At 42.2% G+C, this 18,737-nt stretch overlaps 1 protein-coding gene across 4 annotated transcripts in view; it reads right to left on the bottom strand.

Annotated features, from left to right (window-relative positions):
• MCTP2 (multiple C2 and transmembrane domain containing 2) overlaps nucleotides 1–18,737 on the bottom strand; it is a 101,975-nt gene that overhangs the window by 61,799 nt on the left and 21,439 nt on the right. For all 4 annotated transcript variants that reach the window (XM_059823661.1, XM_059823658.1, XM_059823659.1 and 1 more), the window contains exons 7-10: nucleotides 17,866–17,901; nucleotides 9,262–9,426; nucleotides 7,294–7,424; nucleotides 350–536 (exon numbers count right to left, since the gene is read on the bottom strand). In XM_059823661.1, coding sequence (XP_059679644.1) covers nucleotides 350–536; nucleotides 7,294–7,424; nucleotides 9,262–9,426; nucleotides 17,866–17,901 — 519 coding nt within the window. The remainder of the gene's footprint in view (nucleotides 1–349; nucleotides 537–7,293; nucleotides 7,425–9,261; nucleotides 9,427–17,865; nucleotides 17,902–18,737) is intronic.

The raw sequence follows: 18,737 nt of genomic DNA, 5'->3' as shown, positions 1-18,737 counted from the left end.
CTTTATCTTCCAGCAGTTCAAAGTCCAGAACATATCCTCCCCAAATGAGGAAAGAAAGCCAAGTACACTATGATCTCTCCGTGATATTCAGGGTGCCTCATTCCCCAAGATAATCTCTTAATGCAATTCAAGTTTGCAAAGAAATTAGTTTAAAACTCAACAAATACAAGCAGCCAAATTGCTTGGGTCTCTCTGCCCTGCCAATCTCCTTGTCATTCTAAGTGTAATAACTATTCCGAGTAATAGTTTTCTCTGGTAGGAGACATGTTATTATGACTGGACAAATCTTCCCCCCCCTGCAATTTTGACTACTTTCATAACTAAAGGAGAAAAAAAAAAACAAACTCACATAGCGCTGTGAAATCTGCTGCCTTTCACTGGGGTCTCCCAAAGGGCAGACACACAGATCAGAGATAGACACTCCTGTACATGGGGCAATAACGATCAACATTAGCAGGGACCCCGGATATTTTTCCAGAGGCAGCTCTAAGCAATTGGTCTGCTTCATCGGCAGGGCAGTAACGTCAACTTGGCACCTAGAATGACATTACCATGGGTTAATAAGAAAAAGGAGCTGGAAAAAAAAATAAAGCAACATTTATATTGATTTCAGTAGCAAGCAGGCACCAATACTTATCGCTCGTTCAGGATGGAAAGAACGCGAGAAAAAGCATCTCAAAATTAAACATGGGAAACCAATCAGCCAGTTTCTATTGCACTTACTGTCAAGTTTTGCTTTCTGGTTCATCTACTGGTGAGCAGAGGTAAAAGGTTTGGGCTGCAAGTACAGGAGGAAAACTTAACTCTGGCCTGCCTCACTTCCCCTCTAAAATCCCCTAGTGCTCTGTGATGCATTTGAAGCACAATTTTATTTCACCTGGGGGAAAAGAAAAGGGGCAAACGCAAAATTTAAAACATTAGCCTAAAATAGATTAGTTTCTTTAAAGTCACATACTCCATTTTATGCTACATTATACTGTATGCCCCAATCTCTTTTACAAGCCTTACTAGAGCTATGTTTTCAGTGTACTGTTATATTTCCCAAAGGAAAGGCTTGTCTTAAAATTCCCCCCACCCCCCCCACATAATATGTATCATTAACCTGATACTTCCCCCAAAAATAAAAAATAAGGAGGAAAAAAGAGAAACATTCATAAAGAGACAATAATAACAGATGAGTATGGGCTAAAGCAGGGAGAGATCACTAGACAGCCAGTTGTACGTGAAGGGAGCGGTTAAATGCAACAGAAAGCCTAATCACTTGGCTCGGCTAAATGCCTTCTATTTAGAAGTCCAGTAAATGGAGTGGAACTTTTTTGAACCTCCGTGGGACTTGGCTTTTAAAAACAGGCTGAACAAAAGTTACAGATGAAAAAGGGAAAAAAAAAAATTAAAGAAGGAGAAGCCTTATTGCCACAGTGCAAGGGGAGTCACATTTCTCAAAGGGACAGTGAGCGGATGATGGAGAGTGAGAGCTTTCGCTCCGCTTAATGCCTGCCGACAAGTTTTTATTTAAACTAAACTTGTTAAGGTGTTGTCTTAATAGGCTAAAATTCCACAGGGTTCCCCCAGGTGGGTTTCTTCTGGGTAAATGGTGCATGTAGTGTTCCTGATTGATCCCATTCCAGTAGTAGAGCTGGAGCAGTTTATACCCATCTGCTATAAATTCCATGCTTTCCGCTTCTTAACAGCCTATTTTCTGCAAATGCTAAGGGGGGCAGGAAAAAAAAAAATCCCAAAACATTTCAGCCTGAAAACCTAACAAACTATGTTATGAAGTAAAAGTCATTGCTCTGATGAGTTTGTAAGTCATCCAGTAGCTCCATGTATTAACACGCAGCTCTTTATGTAAGCTTCTTCTCACCAGAATCAATGGGGATGACTTTGCCTTAAGCATGCTCTTTGCTATTCACCGCACTGAACATACAACAGGTTGCAAGTTTACTCTTATTAACTGCTTTCAAGTGCTTTGAAAGAGAAAGAAAATAAACCAGGAAGAGTACCAACACTGTTCGGCGCGTAGGCTGCCTCTCAACACAATTTCCAAGCGTGAGAGGTTGCATTTAAAGCTCATTGCTATGCCTAGAATCTTCAGAAAGATATGACAAGAGAAGATACAGCAGAAAGGAAAACAAAACAACAACGAAAAAGGCAAGCATTTGAGAAAAAGACCTTATCACTTCCACACTGGAGGTCAACATCACCTTGGCTGCATTAACACAGTCGCTTCTCAGACTGCAGCAGTTTTACTGATACTTTAGGTATCAGTGCAAAAGAGGGAAAGTATTATCTTGGGGGTTTTTTTAGTTGTGTGGGTTTTTTTGGTTTTTGTTTTGTTTTGGTTTTTTTTGGGGGGGGTGTTTGTTTTTTGGTTTGGTTTTTTTCTTGTTTGTTTTTTTTTTTTTTTTTTTTTTAACAGATGAAGAAACTGAAGCAAGAAGAGGGGAAAACTCAGGGTCACCCAGCTGGTCTGTGGTTCAGCTGGCAATACGGGCCACTTCTCCCACATCAGCATTTCATACACCACCCACTCACAGTCCACAAGTGGGAAAAGCTGCATTTGCTTTTTCGTTAAGAACTTTCCATGGGATAAGAGAGAAAAGACAACTCGTTCAGACAACGGTGCCTCTCCCACCAACAGATAACCTCAGAAATCTCTCGTACCTCAAAGGCAAAGTTAAATATAGTTGTAGCTTGTTTTGGCAAATTGGAATTGTTTCTCTTATTAAAAGAATTTGATTAGCCAAAGGTCAAAGAAAAGATTAAGTATAAGGGTGTGGGGGTTGGAGGGATGCACATGTGGAGGGGAAAGCAGCAGGAGGTGGACTATAAGCATTTCTTCCTCAAATCATGTCTGATTTCCGTGCAAACTAACTTCCTCAAAACATCTGTGTTCACTCAAGGTGATGGTATGCCGCTGTATTTTCTTTTGAGGAACTGCAAAGAAAATCCACATTTGCACTTACAAATGGCAAAAGGCTTAAGGAAAAAAAAAAAGACAATCTGTTTCATTTAGGTTATACAACATAATTGATCAGACTGCAAAGAATGCAGCTTGGTAAAACAATTAGACATTCAATTTACTCTATAAATTCAGCAGTTTCCACACAAACTCTTCTACACTATTAAAACGAGCCTAATGATTTCCAAACTACTTCCCTCATCCTCCTGAAACAGAAACTCTTGCCTTTCTTTCTTTCTCAGCTTTTTATCTGCAAGATCTTATTACAGATAATTATTTCCCAGGAAAGCGGTAAGAGACTATGGCGATGTGCACAGTATAAAACTAATGGAGGCAATTCACTTTTTGCTCAAAAGTTGCCTGATCTGAAAGCAAAGGGCAAAACTCTCAGATTATTTTTATTTTAGGTGACGCAAATGACCTCCTGAGTTCAATTCTCTACATAGTAATCCTATCTCAGAATAGGATAGCTCTGCTTGTTATCGTCTTTTGCTACAGCACATATTAAATTCAGGTATAACGTTTCACACACGTCGCTATATGCATGATATATAGGGGATACAGTTCTGTAAGTTGAGTGCATTGTGCACACAAACATATTACTTCTTTTTTCTTAACCACAATTAATTAAAAGCTTTCTTTCCTCCTCCTGATCAATATTTAGGTCCACACCTCTATACTGACCTCCTGTAGAGGATTACATCACAGCTTTAGGTTTTTTTAGTCTTTAAGACTGTTCTTTTGACTTACAGCCCTCACCTTTAGCTGCCAATTTTTTTTTTCCCCTTTTTTATTCATTTTGCACAGAACATACTAAATTTGGGGTTAAATTATTTGTTTAAATTGATCGGGGATCAAATGTTCAAATTTCACTAAAAGGTGCTGGGCTTCGCCTCTTACCAGTAGTTATGAAGTTGTATTTTATTACTCAATCCACAGTTCATTGAATTATGATGAGTAAGTATCCTTAAATATATACAAATACATATGAAAAAAATCCGCACAAAACATTGCCAATTTTTTTTCCTGCAGAATTCTTGAAAGCCCTTCACAAAAGAGGTCAGAATAATTATCACAGTATACAGTAAGATGCATCTATGATTAATATTTGGAAAGGAATTTCAAATGCCACAGGTGTCAGGGAGACAATTAATAAGGTCTTATTCTGACTTATTCCACAGATAAGTTTTCGTTGTCTGACTCTTCCGATAGCTTGGTGAAGTTTAAACGAAAGGTTTGGACGCAGCCATAGTGGATTTTTCTGCTCCATCCCAACAGCATGGCCTTTAAAATAAGGATTGTTTTTGTTGCAAAGACACTGTTTCCTGGAGGCATTCATCATAAAGATACTGGATGCACTGCAATCTCATAGCTCATGGTCTTAAGTCTAGCAATTTTTGTAAAACCTCTTTCTTGAGATAAATACGTGAAGAAAAAGCCTCCAACATTTTGCAGCATCTCTTTTCCAAAACATATCCCTCAATGCAGAAACACTCTAACAACCTAGCATAAACAATTTAACTCTGCCTGGACAAATTCTGTACACGGTAACACCTTTGTTTATTAATATACATTAACATCATCTCCTGTTTATAGCATGCCTCTTATCCCAAAGGACACAAAAAGCACTCAATAAATGTTACTAACAGTTCCATGCAGACTAAATAGAGGGATTATTTCATCCAGCACCAAAACACAGCCACCCCTCCGTGTCGGACCCTGGCAGCTGAACTACTCAATGCCGCAAGATTTTAAGCGAGGAAGAGAAACTGGATCCAGCTGAAAATCTAAGGAGAACGCAGGTAGGCTGAATGTAATAATTTAGCTTGCGATGTGCACTGACAGTCAGGGTTCGTTCCGTGATAGAAGGCTGACATGAAATCGTACCGAATGTTTCCTTACTAATTCAGAAGCAAAGGCCCCAGGTGTTAGTGTTTAGTACCAGAGGTCCAACACATTTCTTATTCTACATGTTCCACAGTCTCCACAGATGCTTCAGGTCCTATTTCAAGAACAATATTTTACCTTGAAACCAAATTACGCCTGGGACAAAAGCCATGTTCCAGCAGCTTAAGGCATCCATCCTACATGAAATCCTGGATCTAAAGGAATTAACAGAAGTCTTTATTCCACAAAAGTTTGGCAGTCTGGATTATCAGACGTGTCTTCACCTCATACATCTCCTCAACTTCATTTAAATATCATATATATATATTTAAAGGTCTAATCACCACAGTTCAACCTACATGGCCCTGAGGAAACATAATGAATCCTAACTGTACCTGCAAATTGACCACAGATCTATTAATTAAGATCCAGCAAATTTTGCCTTTTCCTTAAAACCATGCAAATTATTTGAGGGCAGTTGGGTTGTACTGCTATATGTAATGACTGAATACAACCCACAAACATTTTACTGAAGAATCTTTCTTATAGTGATGTTGTGAAATCCAGACATCTCAAAACTCAACTCAGACAACAAAGATGGCACCTCATAACGTTGTTCTGTCTACAGAATCCTTTTCCAGATTTGATTGCACTTGAACCCTTCATAAAGTATTATTTATTGGGTGTCAAAAGTTTCTACACTGTACAAACAAGGCTTGTTATTACACATTTGGTGTTTACCTATTCTTGCAATCACTCTTTAAAACCTAGTAGAATTTTTTCCTGTTTTGATGCTACAGTGAATTTGCTTAAGGCAACAACAGTAAAATTTTCTCTCCACATAGAAAGCAAAAATAACTTTAAGGTAAATCTAACACATGCAGGCTTTCCCAGTGCTGAAATCTTTAATAATAGAATAAGCATTTTGCTGATAATTTTTTGCCACATTGAACACCACCTGCCAGAAACCAGTAGAAAAAAAAAAAGGGGGGAAAAACCCAAGGAAGAATTGCTCCAGCATCAGGGAGACTGAACAGAGGCAAGCCGCAAACACTGCTACATTTCCTAACTCTAAACAGAATATCAAGAGTAATAAAAGTAACTGTGAGAATGGAAGGAACAGATTCATCTTCAGCCACTTCTCCATGTGATGAGCAATAGCATTCAGCCAGAAAGCATTTCCTGCTCTGCAAAACCACAAACATTTGTAGAGCCAAAGGGCATTGTTCTTTTCAGTGAATAGTTTCAAACTATTTCAATGCTTAAAGAGAATGTTGTTATGAGTTACTGTTATTTAGTCAGCAAGTTGTGAAACGCTCGCCAGGTGAGAACGGCAAACAACTGCAGACAGGATTCCTGCCCTTAAGAATTCAGAGGTTGTGGCACTGATCCTGCAAGCAGATAAGCGCGGACAGACCAAAGTGGGACTCCGGTAAACTAGAGGGTTCTCAGAGCTGCTGCATGGAGCCAACTGCACAGATGCAGTTTGTTGGAGATGGGTCTAGAGGGCAACGCTGCAAGCCAAAGAAGGGTAGAAGCAACAGGAAGAAAGGTATGGTTACTACTAGGAAACCAAGAGTGTACCAATACTGTACAAAATAAGGAGTTAGAGTGGAGGGGAAAGAGCAAGACATGAGTAGGAACCACTTTCTATTCCCATTAAGAAATTAAAATAAAAGGTTCAACTGCTAATCCACAAAAAGTATTATCTGCTAACATGGCATAAGATTATTACTTGAGAATTTGAAGCTATAATGGAATAATGCAGTGAGACAAAATCTGGTATCAGTCAGGAGATGGGTAAATCGCCTGTGAGGCTGCCCCTGAAAATGATGCTTTAAGCAACACGAGCTTGTGCGATAGCATGGGGCACCAAACCCACAGAGATCAGTCCCCTGTGGCAATGGGGAAGAGATTACCCAACTAAAGCAAGACCAGATAACAGGGCCCATACATAAACAAGGCTACAAGGACACACCACTGAGGTGCAAACAGAGAAAAAGGACACCAGTGCCACGCAAAAGGAGCACAAAGATCCCCGAGGTGGCACCAGCCTGAAGCCGCAAATTAGCCCTGCAGAGCACAAGGGGTCTGGAGCAGGATCACCATGCACATGCAGACAAGTACTGCCTCCTCGCTGCCAGCGGCTCTCCCAGAAACGGCTGCCACCGAGCTCCTGCGGTATTTTGGATTTTAAAGTCAGCATGTGCGAAGTCAGCTTGGGTGTGTCTGCATTCAGGTCGTGGTTAATCAATTACCCAGTAATAGCTTTTAATAATCATACCCTTACAGAGGCAGCTGGACATGACCGGAAAAGGAGAGAAACATACAGTGTGATACTGGTAATGAAAATAAATTGATAAATTTAAATATATATATTTAAAAAAAAAAAATCACATTATCTTTTATACTTAACACCACCCCCCCAAAAAAAAAAAACTTACGTTCCCAAAAGCTCCTCATGCTTTTTGTTATCCTTTCTCCAGACCTCAATGTCCAACATATCCCTCCTGTCAGAGAAGTAGTGAAAATCAAACTGTTCCCTCCACTGAGGATTTGCATTCTTACACAGTGTCTAGAAAACATGCAGTTATAATATTTACTTTTCTTAAATAGTACTTATTTCCACAGTAAAGCACATATCAATTCTTCTAGAAGAACAAGGCCGGATGTTAGGGCATCAAGTATTAAGGTCATTCCAACCAAAGCTCCCCAGCCCATCACACACAGCCTCACATTCCTTAAAAACTCTTTCCTCTCACCCAATAATGATAAATATGCCCGTGTGACATGAATGAATGGCTGGAGAAACTCTGAAACGCAAGGTGGATCCACCAGCTCCACTTTCCATGGGCTGTGGTCGTCATTGAACGTCACTCACGCAATGGAAGAAATCAAGAATAAATCTTTTGAGGACAATCACCCGAACACAGGTTTGAATGAATTCAGGAACCCAAACCAGTATTTTTTACCCTTCCGTGTTAAGATATAGGCGAAGAAGGACCAGCCTTGAAATTATTAACATCCAGTTAATTTGAAAACTGTAAATTGTCCCCCTGAGTTCAGTGAGATTGTTCATGTGTTCAGGTTACTCTGAGTATTCACCAGATTGGGACTTAAATCACTTGCAATTCATATCACACCACACTACCCACCATCGATATCAGCATGGCCACTGAGAGAACAGGAGATAGGATTAGCTGGACTGTGATTAAGATTTCTCCCACCTTGTCCACTTTTCTTGACCATGAGAGATCATATTTCATAAGCTGAATAAGCTCCAGGAAAGAACATGAAGTACTGCCAATTTGAAGTCTTAATCAGGGTGTAAAAACAGTGGTCCCCAACTTTTGCTGGACCCCACACAGAAATCCTAAGCAATTAACTCACTGCAGGCAACATTGTACTTGACTCCTCATTTTAAACTTTTTAATTTTCTGTGACTGCAAACAGTGCAGTCTTGCAGATTCAGGACACAGGCTATGGACCATTAAAGAGAAACATAAAAAGGGATCTTAACTGGAATAATGTATATTTATTCTAAAGTAACTAACCCATTTGTTATTTCTCAAAGCTGATTTCCTAAATAAAAACATTATATCCTGACCTTGGTTTGAGGTCTAATGCGGGGGACAGAGTGCAGGTTTCAGATGCGCCTACATCTGAACGTTATGTTCTGTGAACTCCCTCTGTACATTTTGTACAGGAGGGGGTTTGTTTCTTCCTCCTCCTGCCTCCGCACTTCCAGTTCATGACATGCAGAGCTCTAGCTTGCTTAAAAGAATTTTATTTTAATTATAACCTCTCTCCTTATTAGACTTTGGAGATGAAATGTCGATCTTTGGGAACCCCATTCATTTCTTAGGTTCCCATGAAACGCTACTGGATACGAGTAAACACAGCCTAAAAGAATAAAAATTCAAATCAAAACCACGGAACATTCTGTGTGTTGGGGGGGCAGAGGGTGGGTTCTGCTATATGCAACATTTTTCAAGAAAGGTGCTTTAAAAAATTAGTAATAATAATTTCCCCTGCTCTGGGAACCATTGCAGGTCTCCTTTTCCAGCATACCTAACATTGCAAACCTGACTTCTGTATTGGCAGAGAACAAAACACATGTGTGATGCATGTAGCTGTATTTCATTTCATATTAATGTCAAACATCCATCAATACGACGAGTATGTTAAATGCACAAAAGCAGATACACACAACATTCCTAACTTCCTACTTCTATATTGGCATGTAAAACATATTAGTAAAATGCTCGTGTCCCTGATCTGGTCTCCTGGTTTTGATCTCACTTATATAAAAGAGATTCAAGAATAGTTCCATCTGAGGTAGCAACAGTGGTAAAAGAAACACCAAGTGCCTTATTGGCTTCAGCAAACTTAAGGAAGTCCTTAATACTTACCTTACTCCTGTATCTTTGATCTCCCAGTTTGAGGAGAATAAAAATCTCTGTCAAACTCCCTCCGGGGATGTTCTTCCCCTCCAAAAGCGTGATGGTGACCAGCCCGTTCCACAACTGGTTCTTGCGCAAAGAGTCGGAGAGCCGCATGCTCCGCATGAAACTCGACTGAAAAGCAAGTCAGCAACAAGAAACGTTTATACACCCAAACTCACGTTTTTATGCTCAAACTGACTGTGCTGTGAAAGCACCAGAAGTGAGAGAGGTACCGCTATGCCCTAGGAGCAAGCAGGGAATGGAGGGCAGTAGGATGCTATGGATTTTCTGCCTGTACTGTACTATGGCTGGCCCCATGGAGGGACAGTACTCAGCATCAGAGCAAAATACGCAGGGTTAGCTCAAAACACCAGAGAGGTCAACTTCAAGCTAACCTGGCTGAGCTTCAGCACGAGCAGACCTCGAGCGTTGAGAGCAATCTGTCACCTTGGCTCAGGGAAAGACACAGGAGAGTGCTGGGGAGGAGAGGTGGAAGAGGGGAGAAACTAAAGTAAACTCTTAAGTGTCTCCAGCTACGGCCATAAAACGCAGGTCTGTCCTTTCCAGGGAGCCAGCCCACAAGCAAAGTCTACAGCCAGGTGAAAGGCTGAATACACAGCTCCCACCTCCTCAATCACTCAACCGCCTGCCGCCTTTGCAGCTCCTGCCTCCAGAAACCGAGCTCACGAATCAAAAATACTGATGCCTGCTGAAAAAACACTGACACCACCGGGCTCTTTACCTGGAGTTATGGTTACCTGGTAGCCACATTTGTTACCTTCGCGGCTTCATCCTACATAGCACGGCTGCGCTAACAGTTTGCTAACTGGCAATATTTTATTGGACAGAGGATGATTAAATAGGCCTTTATTTGGGGGGAGTATGCTGGAAACATTAAAACTCAAGGCTATACTTTTCTTCTCGCCGTAAAAATCCTGCCATATTTTATTCTCGCGAAGCAACTTTTAACTCGCCACACTTCAGAGCTTCAATCATGTCATATACAGGTGGGAGCAAGACGGAGGAGAAGATTTCACAAGTCACTTTAAAACAGGACGTGTTAGCTTTAAAAGCAAGTAAGAAATATTGTTGCTAAATAAAACGATTGCAAAAGCACCTGATGTCTGAAGATTACTTTTTATGGATCAATTACCCAGCAACAAACTTCTTAAATCACGGGTGGTGAACTCACAAATTTTTTACTCGCTTTTTACTGGTTAAAATACCCAACCTCTTTGAATCCCACAAGCATATTAATATACTTCTATTTAAACACCCCATTTGGCTTTCCTGGCACACTGATTAAAAATTCCTACCTTTAAAAAGAAAACGAGATTTTGATTCATAAATCCAGCTGCAATGTAATTTCTTTTTTTTTTTTTTTTAAAAGTTCGTCTTTTAGGCCAAAAAGCTAAAGCATGACTGTTCCCATGGACATACTTCAAAGTCCCGGCAGATATATTCCTCCCTAAACACTGCAACTATTTCAAAATCCTTTTTATAAAAAAGGGAGTAATGTCCACAAGGGATCAAAGGGCATTCTACAGTCTGGCAATCGCCTTAGAAAAATGGCAGTGCTTCCATGAAATATGCCCTAAAATAATTTTGCAGCTTGGTATGTCCTAATTTCAAATTGGATGTTTATCTTGGAAAGGCTTCTATCTAACTTGTCCATAAAACAGCTCCACTTAGCTCTATGAGCCCTGTGAAAATGGAATCCAAAGCTGGCTATTAAAGGGGCCTGGAGATTGCTTCCATATGGCGTAACAGCATGGGAGTGGAGGGCTAAGGCCTACAGCAGGCGCTGCTTGGCTTGAGCTCCCCATCTATCCATGGACACTCGTTGCATTACACCATAACATCTGGATTATTGCTTGTAATGTCCCTGGGAAATATCCACTTCCCATCAAAGCCTTTATCTATCTCGGTTGTACTTTGAACATTTTAGTATTTAACATAGTCATGTTTGATGTGATGTACTTGCTGCTTTAGGACCACGGATTTTCCCTCCCCCTGCTCCTTCCTCAGAGGAGGAAGAGTGATTTGATGTAAGTTCACACAAAAAAAACCCAGACAAAGTTTATTATCCACGTTACAATTTCTTTTAAAAACAAAGCATCCAGTTCTCTTCAAAGCTTCCAGGCTGAACACGAAAGACAGTTGTTGTCACTCAGTTTTCAAATCAAATTTGGATTCTTCTCGTTTTTTAAGCAGGCCAGTCTTTTAGGGAGTCACTCAGCACCGGGGGTCTTCCTACCCAAATTCTGTAGCGTATGTAACCCCACCCTTTTAGCCACTGACTTAACAGTTCAAAGGCCTGTTGGGAGGTACCCAAACCAGCCCAGATTCCACGCGGTCCCGGGAAAAATCAGTGCCTGGGGCTCAGTATTACTAGAGCACGTTGCAACGCATCAACTCTGACCTTCCAAAACAGGTGGCCCCCAGCAAATGGCCTTGTGCACCCCCTTTCTGGATGGCTGCGCAGCTGCAAAAGCGCTCTATGCTCATCTCGGAAGAGAGGGATGTTGGTCTCCAGCTAACAGGACCCGGCTACTTTCTGGACACGATCTAGCATCGCTTTAGAGCACCGCACTGGATACAGAAGCCAAGATGTTTGCAACTGGTTTAGGGCACAGTGCTGATCTGCAGCACCTCGACACAGGCTCGATGACTGCAGTCTGCTTCCTACCTCCCCCAGCCCAGCTCTGCCACCACCACGAGCCTCTCTCCAAAGGGAGCAGCACGGATACCGGGATGGCTGCTTGCCTCGCGCCCCTGCAAGACAGCCCGTCACGTTAGGAATGCTTTGGATTTCCTGGACATGCCCAGGTCGTTCCCACAGTGTGTGCTCAGCAGGTCTGGCACGTCTCCTGTGCCTCGTATCGTCTACGCGCACACCAAAGACCCGCTCTGTCCGTGTTCTGCGGCCACCTCTCCAGCCTCGCCGGGTACTTGGCAGGCTGTTCCTCTGACCACCCTGATGGAAATCCCAGCCAAAACAGGCAGTGTCTCACATTCCACCCAGTTTCTGGAAGGAAGCATGTTTGGGGAAACCCAGATGTGTGGTAGACCCACAGACCGGGACCATCAATGATTCAACTTTAGTGTTGCCTGGGGAAGTCTGCACTATGGAAAACGCCTCCCAGGTGACAAGAAAATGCTATCGCATTATTTATTTTAGAAGTCTTACCTCCTCTGATACTCTGCACCTACTCATTTCAAACTGATTTACGCAGAGTTAATTGATTAAACTTCACAGCCTCCCTCTGAGTTGGCAAAACTATTACAGAGCAGAGCACAGAGAAGTGCAGCGATTAGTCCAACAAAGCTACTCAGGGGCAAAACAAGCACTGAAAAAAGCCACCCCGAACGCTATGCTAACCTGCCTTCACAATAAGACACCAGAAAAGCCAAAGCCCCTCGCCACATTGGCCAGAAAAGGAGAACATAACTGCTTAAATCAGTGACAATTTTAAAGTGGTTTTTTTCTTTCCAGCTCTCCCCTTTCCTTGTTACCTCCCAGGCTACGGACGCCTCTGCACTTGAGTACTTCAGCTCCTCCTGCTGCTGAACCAGAGCTCTTTCCAGCTGTGCTCCCAGACTGGATGCCAGGTCCATTTAGACCTCTCCTGCTATATTTTCCTGTAAACTCTCTGCAGTCAGCCAGCTCACGCTCTGGCTACGTCCCAGACCAAAGTAAAGGTGCCTTGCAGAGGTACAGAAAAGCTGGCTGGAGCTAGGATCAGGCTATAAGGCTGGAAATTAGGAAACGCATGCTTTATGATGGAAGTTGGCACATGTCCCAAGCACAAGACATCAGACAAGTTTGCTTATCCCAGCCCTGGCTCCCCCCATCACTTCTGAAATCAAGATAGCCTTGAGACTAGAATTTGAGGGGCTGTCTCCCGATAGAGGTCAGGTTTTGGCTGGGCTCTGGGTGCAAATAACCAGTGATACCATAAAGGTCACCTTTATGAGCAGTTCACTGCTTTAAAATGGATAACAACTGGAAGAAAAAGCATCCCTCAAGCCAGACAGAAAGAAAATAGGAAGCACAAGAATATCCAGAAAGCTTTACTCTTAAAAAACAAACTAGATGTTTTTAAAGTCCAAGAGCCCATGTTTACTGCAGGTTTAGGGACTGTGAAACATCAGGTAAGTAATAAGTAACCTTTGCTGAAGCAAAAGTATGGCCTGGTCATAGAGCAGGACCCTGCCACATGAGGAACAGAAGATGGTTCGTCTCCCTACTGCTTAGAAAGATCATTTGTCCAGAAAACGTCCCACGTTTCTGAACGGAAAAATTAAAAATCAGTGCTCACAATACCATTTTCAGAATTCGGTTCCTGGTTTCAAAATGAATATAAAAGCTTCTCACACCAACTTTCAGTTTTGTATTACTTTCTGGTTCTGTTTTAAAGAAAGCTGGACAAGAATGAGGAGGTGGGCCACATTCTGCCTTCACAGAGAAGGATACAGGAGATGAGCAAGAGCGAAGGAGCTTTGGAGGGGAAAGAACCAGCTCATTGACCCAGCATCACAAAATCCTTCAGGAGCTCGAGTCTCCCTGATAGCACCATTTGTATATAATCTCCCTCTATAGGCACCCAGCGAATCCCCTCTGGTGCATCAGGGCTGCTTTCAAATGTCTCTTTTCCTGACACACACATCCATGCCCCAAGTTCAAACTTGTTTTTGAAGCAATAAAGAGATGCAGAAAAATCGTACATTTAAATGACACGGCGAGGTGGCCAAGTGTGAAGCGAACCCATCTCTCACACCTTTCATTTAAGAGGATGAGACAGGACAACAGAAAGCCTGCTGCAATCCCTGTGAAGGGGTCAACGTCAAAACTGGGCCACATAATTTGCCATTTGAGAAAACAGCACCACGCAAATAGGAAGACTCTTTGGACTTCTCCTCATTAGGCAGGGAAACCATTTTGCAGAGGCAGTCTACCCCCTGGGAAAGAGGAGAGGGCGGCGAGAAAGGCAAATGAACCGACACGAGATTGCTGCCACGATGCGTGACCCTGTGGCAAGCGAGTCCCTCTGCTCCGCAAAAGGCTCGGAGAGCACCGCTGCCCACGGGGTATTGTGGGAGAAAGCCAAATACAATGAGGCAGGCAAAAATGAAACCTAACAGCCCACGCAGAAAAAAAAAAGAGCGTGAGGGATTCTCCCCTGCGATAAGACGCCGAGGAGCACTTGGGTCTGGTCAGCCTTTCAGCCAATTTATTCAATCAGCTTAGGCTATCAAGGTGGCAATTGCATCGCTTTTGTTTCAGGACTGAACTGCTGCGGGTCAATCCACCCCAAGCAAACCTGCTTATTTGCTTCATAGATGTTCAACACTTAAAGGTTATTCAGCTGTACAAATGCTGGAAATAGCGCGCGGGGCACTCAGGGCGAGACTCAAGCCACCCGGGACAAACAAGGCTACTGAGCATCAGTGTGTTGGGCTCCAGCAGAGACAGCTACTAACTCCCTCTGCACCCCAGATAGCCCCAGAAAGAAAAACAGAGAAGAGGGGAGAGCTTGCCAATGCACAGATATGAATGCATATATTAATACTGCCTAACAGCATCCTCTTCCCTTTGCAATACCACCCTCCATGAGGAAAAGAAAGCTGCGCTCTTGGAGACAGCTCCCACAGAGGACAATGCTGTTCTCAGCTCCCATGAAAAATGAGGGATCTGGATGTGCTGCCCATGTCTTGGGAGTCCGCCCAAATGTGTGATGATTCCCTTCTAGCAGCAGTGAAAAATATATACTGTGTAATCAACAGATAGCTAAATCATCCAGTTCAACGGCTCTTGCCCCAAAGTGATTTAAAAGACAACATTCAGTTGCTGAAATCCTTCCTGCATACTATCCGTAACGACTGGGAGACAACCATAGCTAGACTGGAGATCTTGTACTGCTGCTGTTTTCGTTGTTGTCTGAAACATAGCTTTTTCTTCAAAAAGCAAGTGAGCTCAGAGAACACACGTGAAGAGTGCACAGTATCCGCAACTGCCCACGTGAACCCCTTCGCCAGGCTGACATGGGGTCGCATCAGGTATTAATGCCATCAACAGGGGCACTAACCATTTGGGGTGAATTTGGGCAGCCAGCAAGAATCCCGTGACTGAGTGACAAGATTCATTTAGGACACTGACGTGCCAAATTTGCTTTAAGGTAACAAAATGGTCAAACTGGAGTATAATGAGATTTCTTTCATATAGGCAATACAGAATAAAAAAAGCTGTGAAAGTTATATTCATTGTGTGCATCCTTAAAATAAGTAATTTTCCCTACGTTTGTAGAAGAAAAGCTAAATATTACAATACAGGTCAGCTATAGCTCAGTGCAAAAAAAAAAACGGGAAAACCAATTCCAAATAGAAAACTTATTTGCCTAAACCTACAGAGATTAAATTTAGATCTGTCTCAGTTCAGCTGCTCAAATGGAAAGTATATGGCCTTTTTCTTCTGCAACAACCAACCAGAGTCAGCTCAGTTGCCAAAAAAAGAGCCAAGTTTGTGTATCCGTTACAGAGCTCTCTCCATTTCCCCTGCCCCCCTTATTCCCGTATCTTTATTTCGTCCAGCAACATTGTTTTCTACCCCATCATACTCTCTGGCTATTCTTCCATAACCTCTTGTGCCTTCCCTAGACACCTATACTCCCCATGCACACAATTTTTCTTTCTAGCCTTTATGTTCTGCCACAAACTGCTAGTACTGCTTCCACAGACCAGAGTTTCCTAACTAAAGATGGTTATTGATGTACAGTACTAGTGTTTTAGTGCAGTAGCAGAATCAATAAACTAGGAAATACTGCTTTGTCAGATTTTTCCAGCGCATGCTGGGAAATATTTTTACTGCCTTTGGATGGTCACAGAGCTTTTCTTTAGAGATCACACTGGAGCATGAACTGTGTCTTCCCTAGGAAGAACTGAAGCTCTCCTACCCTCTAGTGACTGGAACAGAATAGAGCACAGGGTTGCAGCTCTTTCCCCCCGCCCCCCCCCCCCTTTTAAACAATACTTTCTCTTCTCCTAACTCAGTACCATGCTTCAGCATCTCAATTTTATTTAAAAAGATGCTAAGGCACAAGCCAGAGTCTAGAGAACTGAATGACCTGCCAGTATGGCTTACAGCTAAAGGTCCAAAAACCTGTATGTAAAAAAATTGTTCAAAATCCAATGAGATATAGTACACAACCAAAAAAATTCCAGTGACAGCAACCAAGACAGAAGTTTGGCTATTCTGGACAAAAAAGGACCAGAGTTTAAAAACCTGGCTCCCTTTCCCAGGACCCAAAGCCAACCAGCGTCAAGAGACAGCTGTGTGTGCATGTGTGAGAAAAAGGGGGATCAAGCTACACTGATTGAGTGAGGGCACAGTAATTTCCAGAGCTTTAGTTAAGAACTGAAGTGCTGAGCTCTTCAATTATTCCATCACTCTCTGTCATACGGCATTCAGGGATGCCTGGCGGCTCTCCGCGCCGAGCACCGCGGGAAGGGCTGCGTTATCCCTGGAACCGGGGCTCGCTGAGCTGCCGTCCAGCTCCAAGGGCTGTACTTTGCATTTCTTGCATTGACAAAAATATACTTGCTGGCACAATACCTGAGAGGGCTGGCTCCTCTACATTGCACACCACAGTTGCAATGAATAAAACAAGACGAGGTTAATTATTCAATTTATTTAGGCACAAACCAATAGTTATATAGGGAAAATATCAAGTTGCATATGTGTTCTTGTAAAAGCCAAATTCTGCTTTTCAGAAAGTTAGACTGTATAGCTCTCAAGCTGTGTCGCAGGGCCTGCAGTTTCTATATCATTGTTATTTACTCAATAGCAAATTAAAGCTTTACAGAACAAACCAAAGCCACAGTCTGTTTCCTGAACAAGTTAAAATCTAATGCAAGAATGGGACAGTACAGGAATATAGAAGTAATGGAAGCCTGCAGGGCTACTACAGAAGACCAAGGAAAGCAAGTTATGTAGATATGTAGCAGCACACAAATCTTGGAAATCCTGCTACGTTGCTGGTAATGAAAACTGCCTGCTCAGTCTCCATCCCAAGAACAAAAGGAATTTCAAAACCCACAGGAGCGACCAGAAGAAATACTGCCTCACAAAATTCCTCCCGTGGCAAGAGACAACCCAAACAATAAGACTGGGTTCCAGGAGACCCTGTGGTTCAACTCCAGTACCAACTACCGGCCACCTTTTGGGTATCCTTAAGGAACACAAATCCTCCACAACTCCTTTTTTTGGTTGAATTTACACCTATTTCCCTAGTACAAACGTTTTTTCTCTTTCTACAGCTCTTTACTGAATGGGGTCTTACTCTCGCTTGCCACTAGACACTACCATAGCACCTACAGTAAGAAAACAGCAGCAATTTCTCATCACATTGAAAAAAAATGATCAAAAAAGTGAAGGGTATCACAGCCAGCACATTAAGAGAGGTTGCATCTATACTTAGAGTTTTCCTATGTTTACCCTTTCTGTTTCAGAGGAGGGTACAGATTTTGGGAGGGGACTTTATTTTTTTTTTAAGAGAAAAAAATATGGATTACCTTGGATGAAGTTCGCTTCTTCCGACTTGACCATCTCTATTCATGGGTCCCCACCATCATACCAAAGAGAACCCAGAGAAAGGAAACAGAGAAGGAGTAAAATGGAGAAAGTGTTTAGTAAAATAATTCAAACAGCAGCTTGTCAAATGCATTAGAAAAACTTATGACTAAGTAGGGGGCTGGATCTACGACTGCCTTCATCTACCTCCCCTCCCTTGTGGAATATAACAATCGACAAACTCAAAATACCTGCATTGCACCAAAAAAAGAGGAAATAAAAAACAGTGATCAAGATTTAAAAAGTGGAGGGACCCAGAACCGTTAGTAAGAAACATGGCTTATACTTTTGGTGCCATCTGGTTCTATAGTAAGCTAATTTAAAAAGGAAAAAAATCATCTTGCTGTTAAGTGCTAATGTGGACAGAGCCATTTCACTATTCTGATTCCACTGGAAATGGCTGAGCAATTTGCATTTGAAATATGAGGGCTTAAAACATCGTCTTTAAAAAAAATTACAGTGTGCACTAACTCTTCTATCATCTGCACTCTGAATGTTAACTAAGCACCCAAGAGTACCAAAAGCTGCTACTTTAAACCGATGTATTTTCTGCCTCACTGGCTAGGTCCACTTTATCCCATACCTTCCTAAAAATCCCAGAAGAATTCCTGAGGTTCTTTTGGCTAAACTGCTTTTTTGCTAAAGTAACTTTATGTCTTTCCTTCACCCCTTCCTGCAATCCAGTGACACGTGTGCCAGCAACACTCTCTTGTACAAGTCAGAGGGGGCATTCACATCCCAGATCAAACCCATCTCTTAATATAGATATATAAATACAACAACAGCGTTTTGAATGTTGTCATCAAGCTTTTAA

Source organism: Gavia stellata, chromosome 13, assembly GCF_030936135.1.
Source record: "Gavia stellata isolate bGavSte3 chromosome 13, bGavSte3.hap2, whole genome shotgun sequence".
Taxonomy (NCBI): Eukaryota; Metazoa; Chordata; class Aves; order Gaviiformes; family Gaviidae; genus Gavia; species Gavia stellata.
The sequence above is the reverse complement of the archived record's forward strand: the minus strand, read 5'-3'. Positions and strand labels throughout refer to the sequence as shown.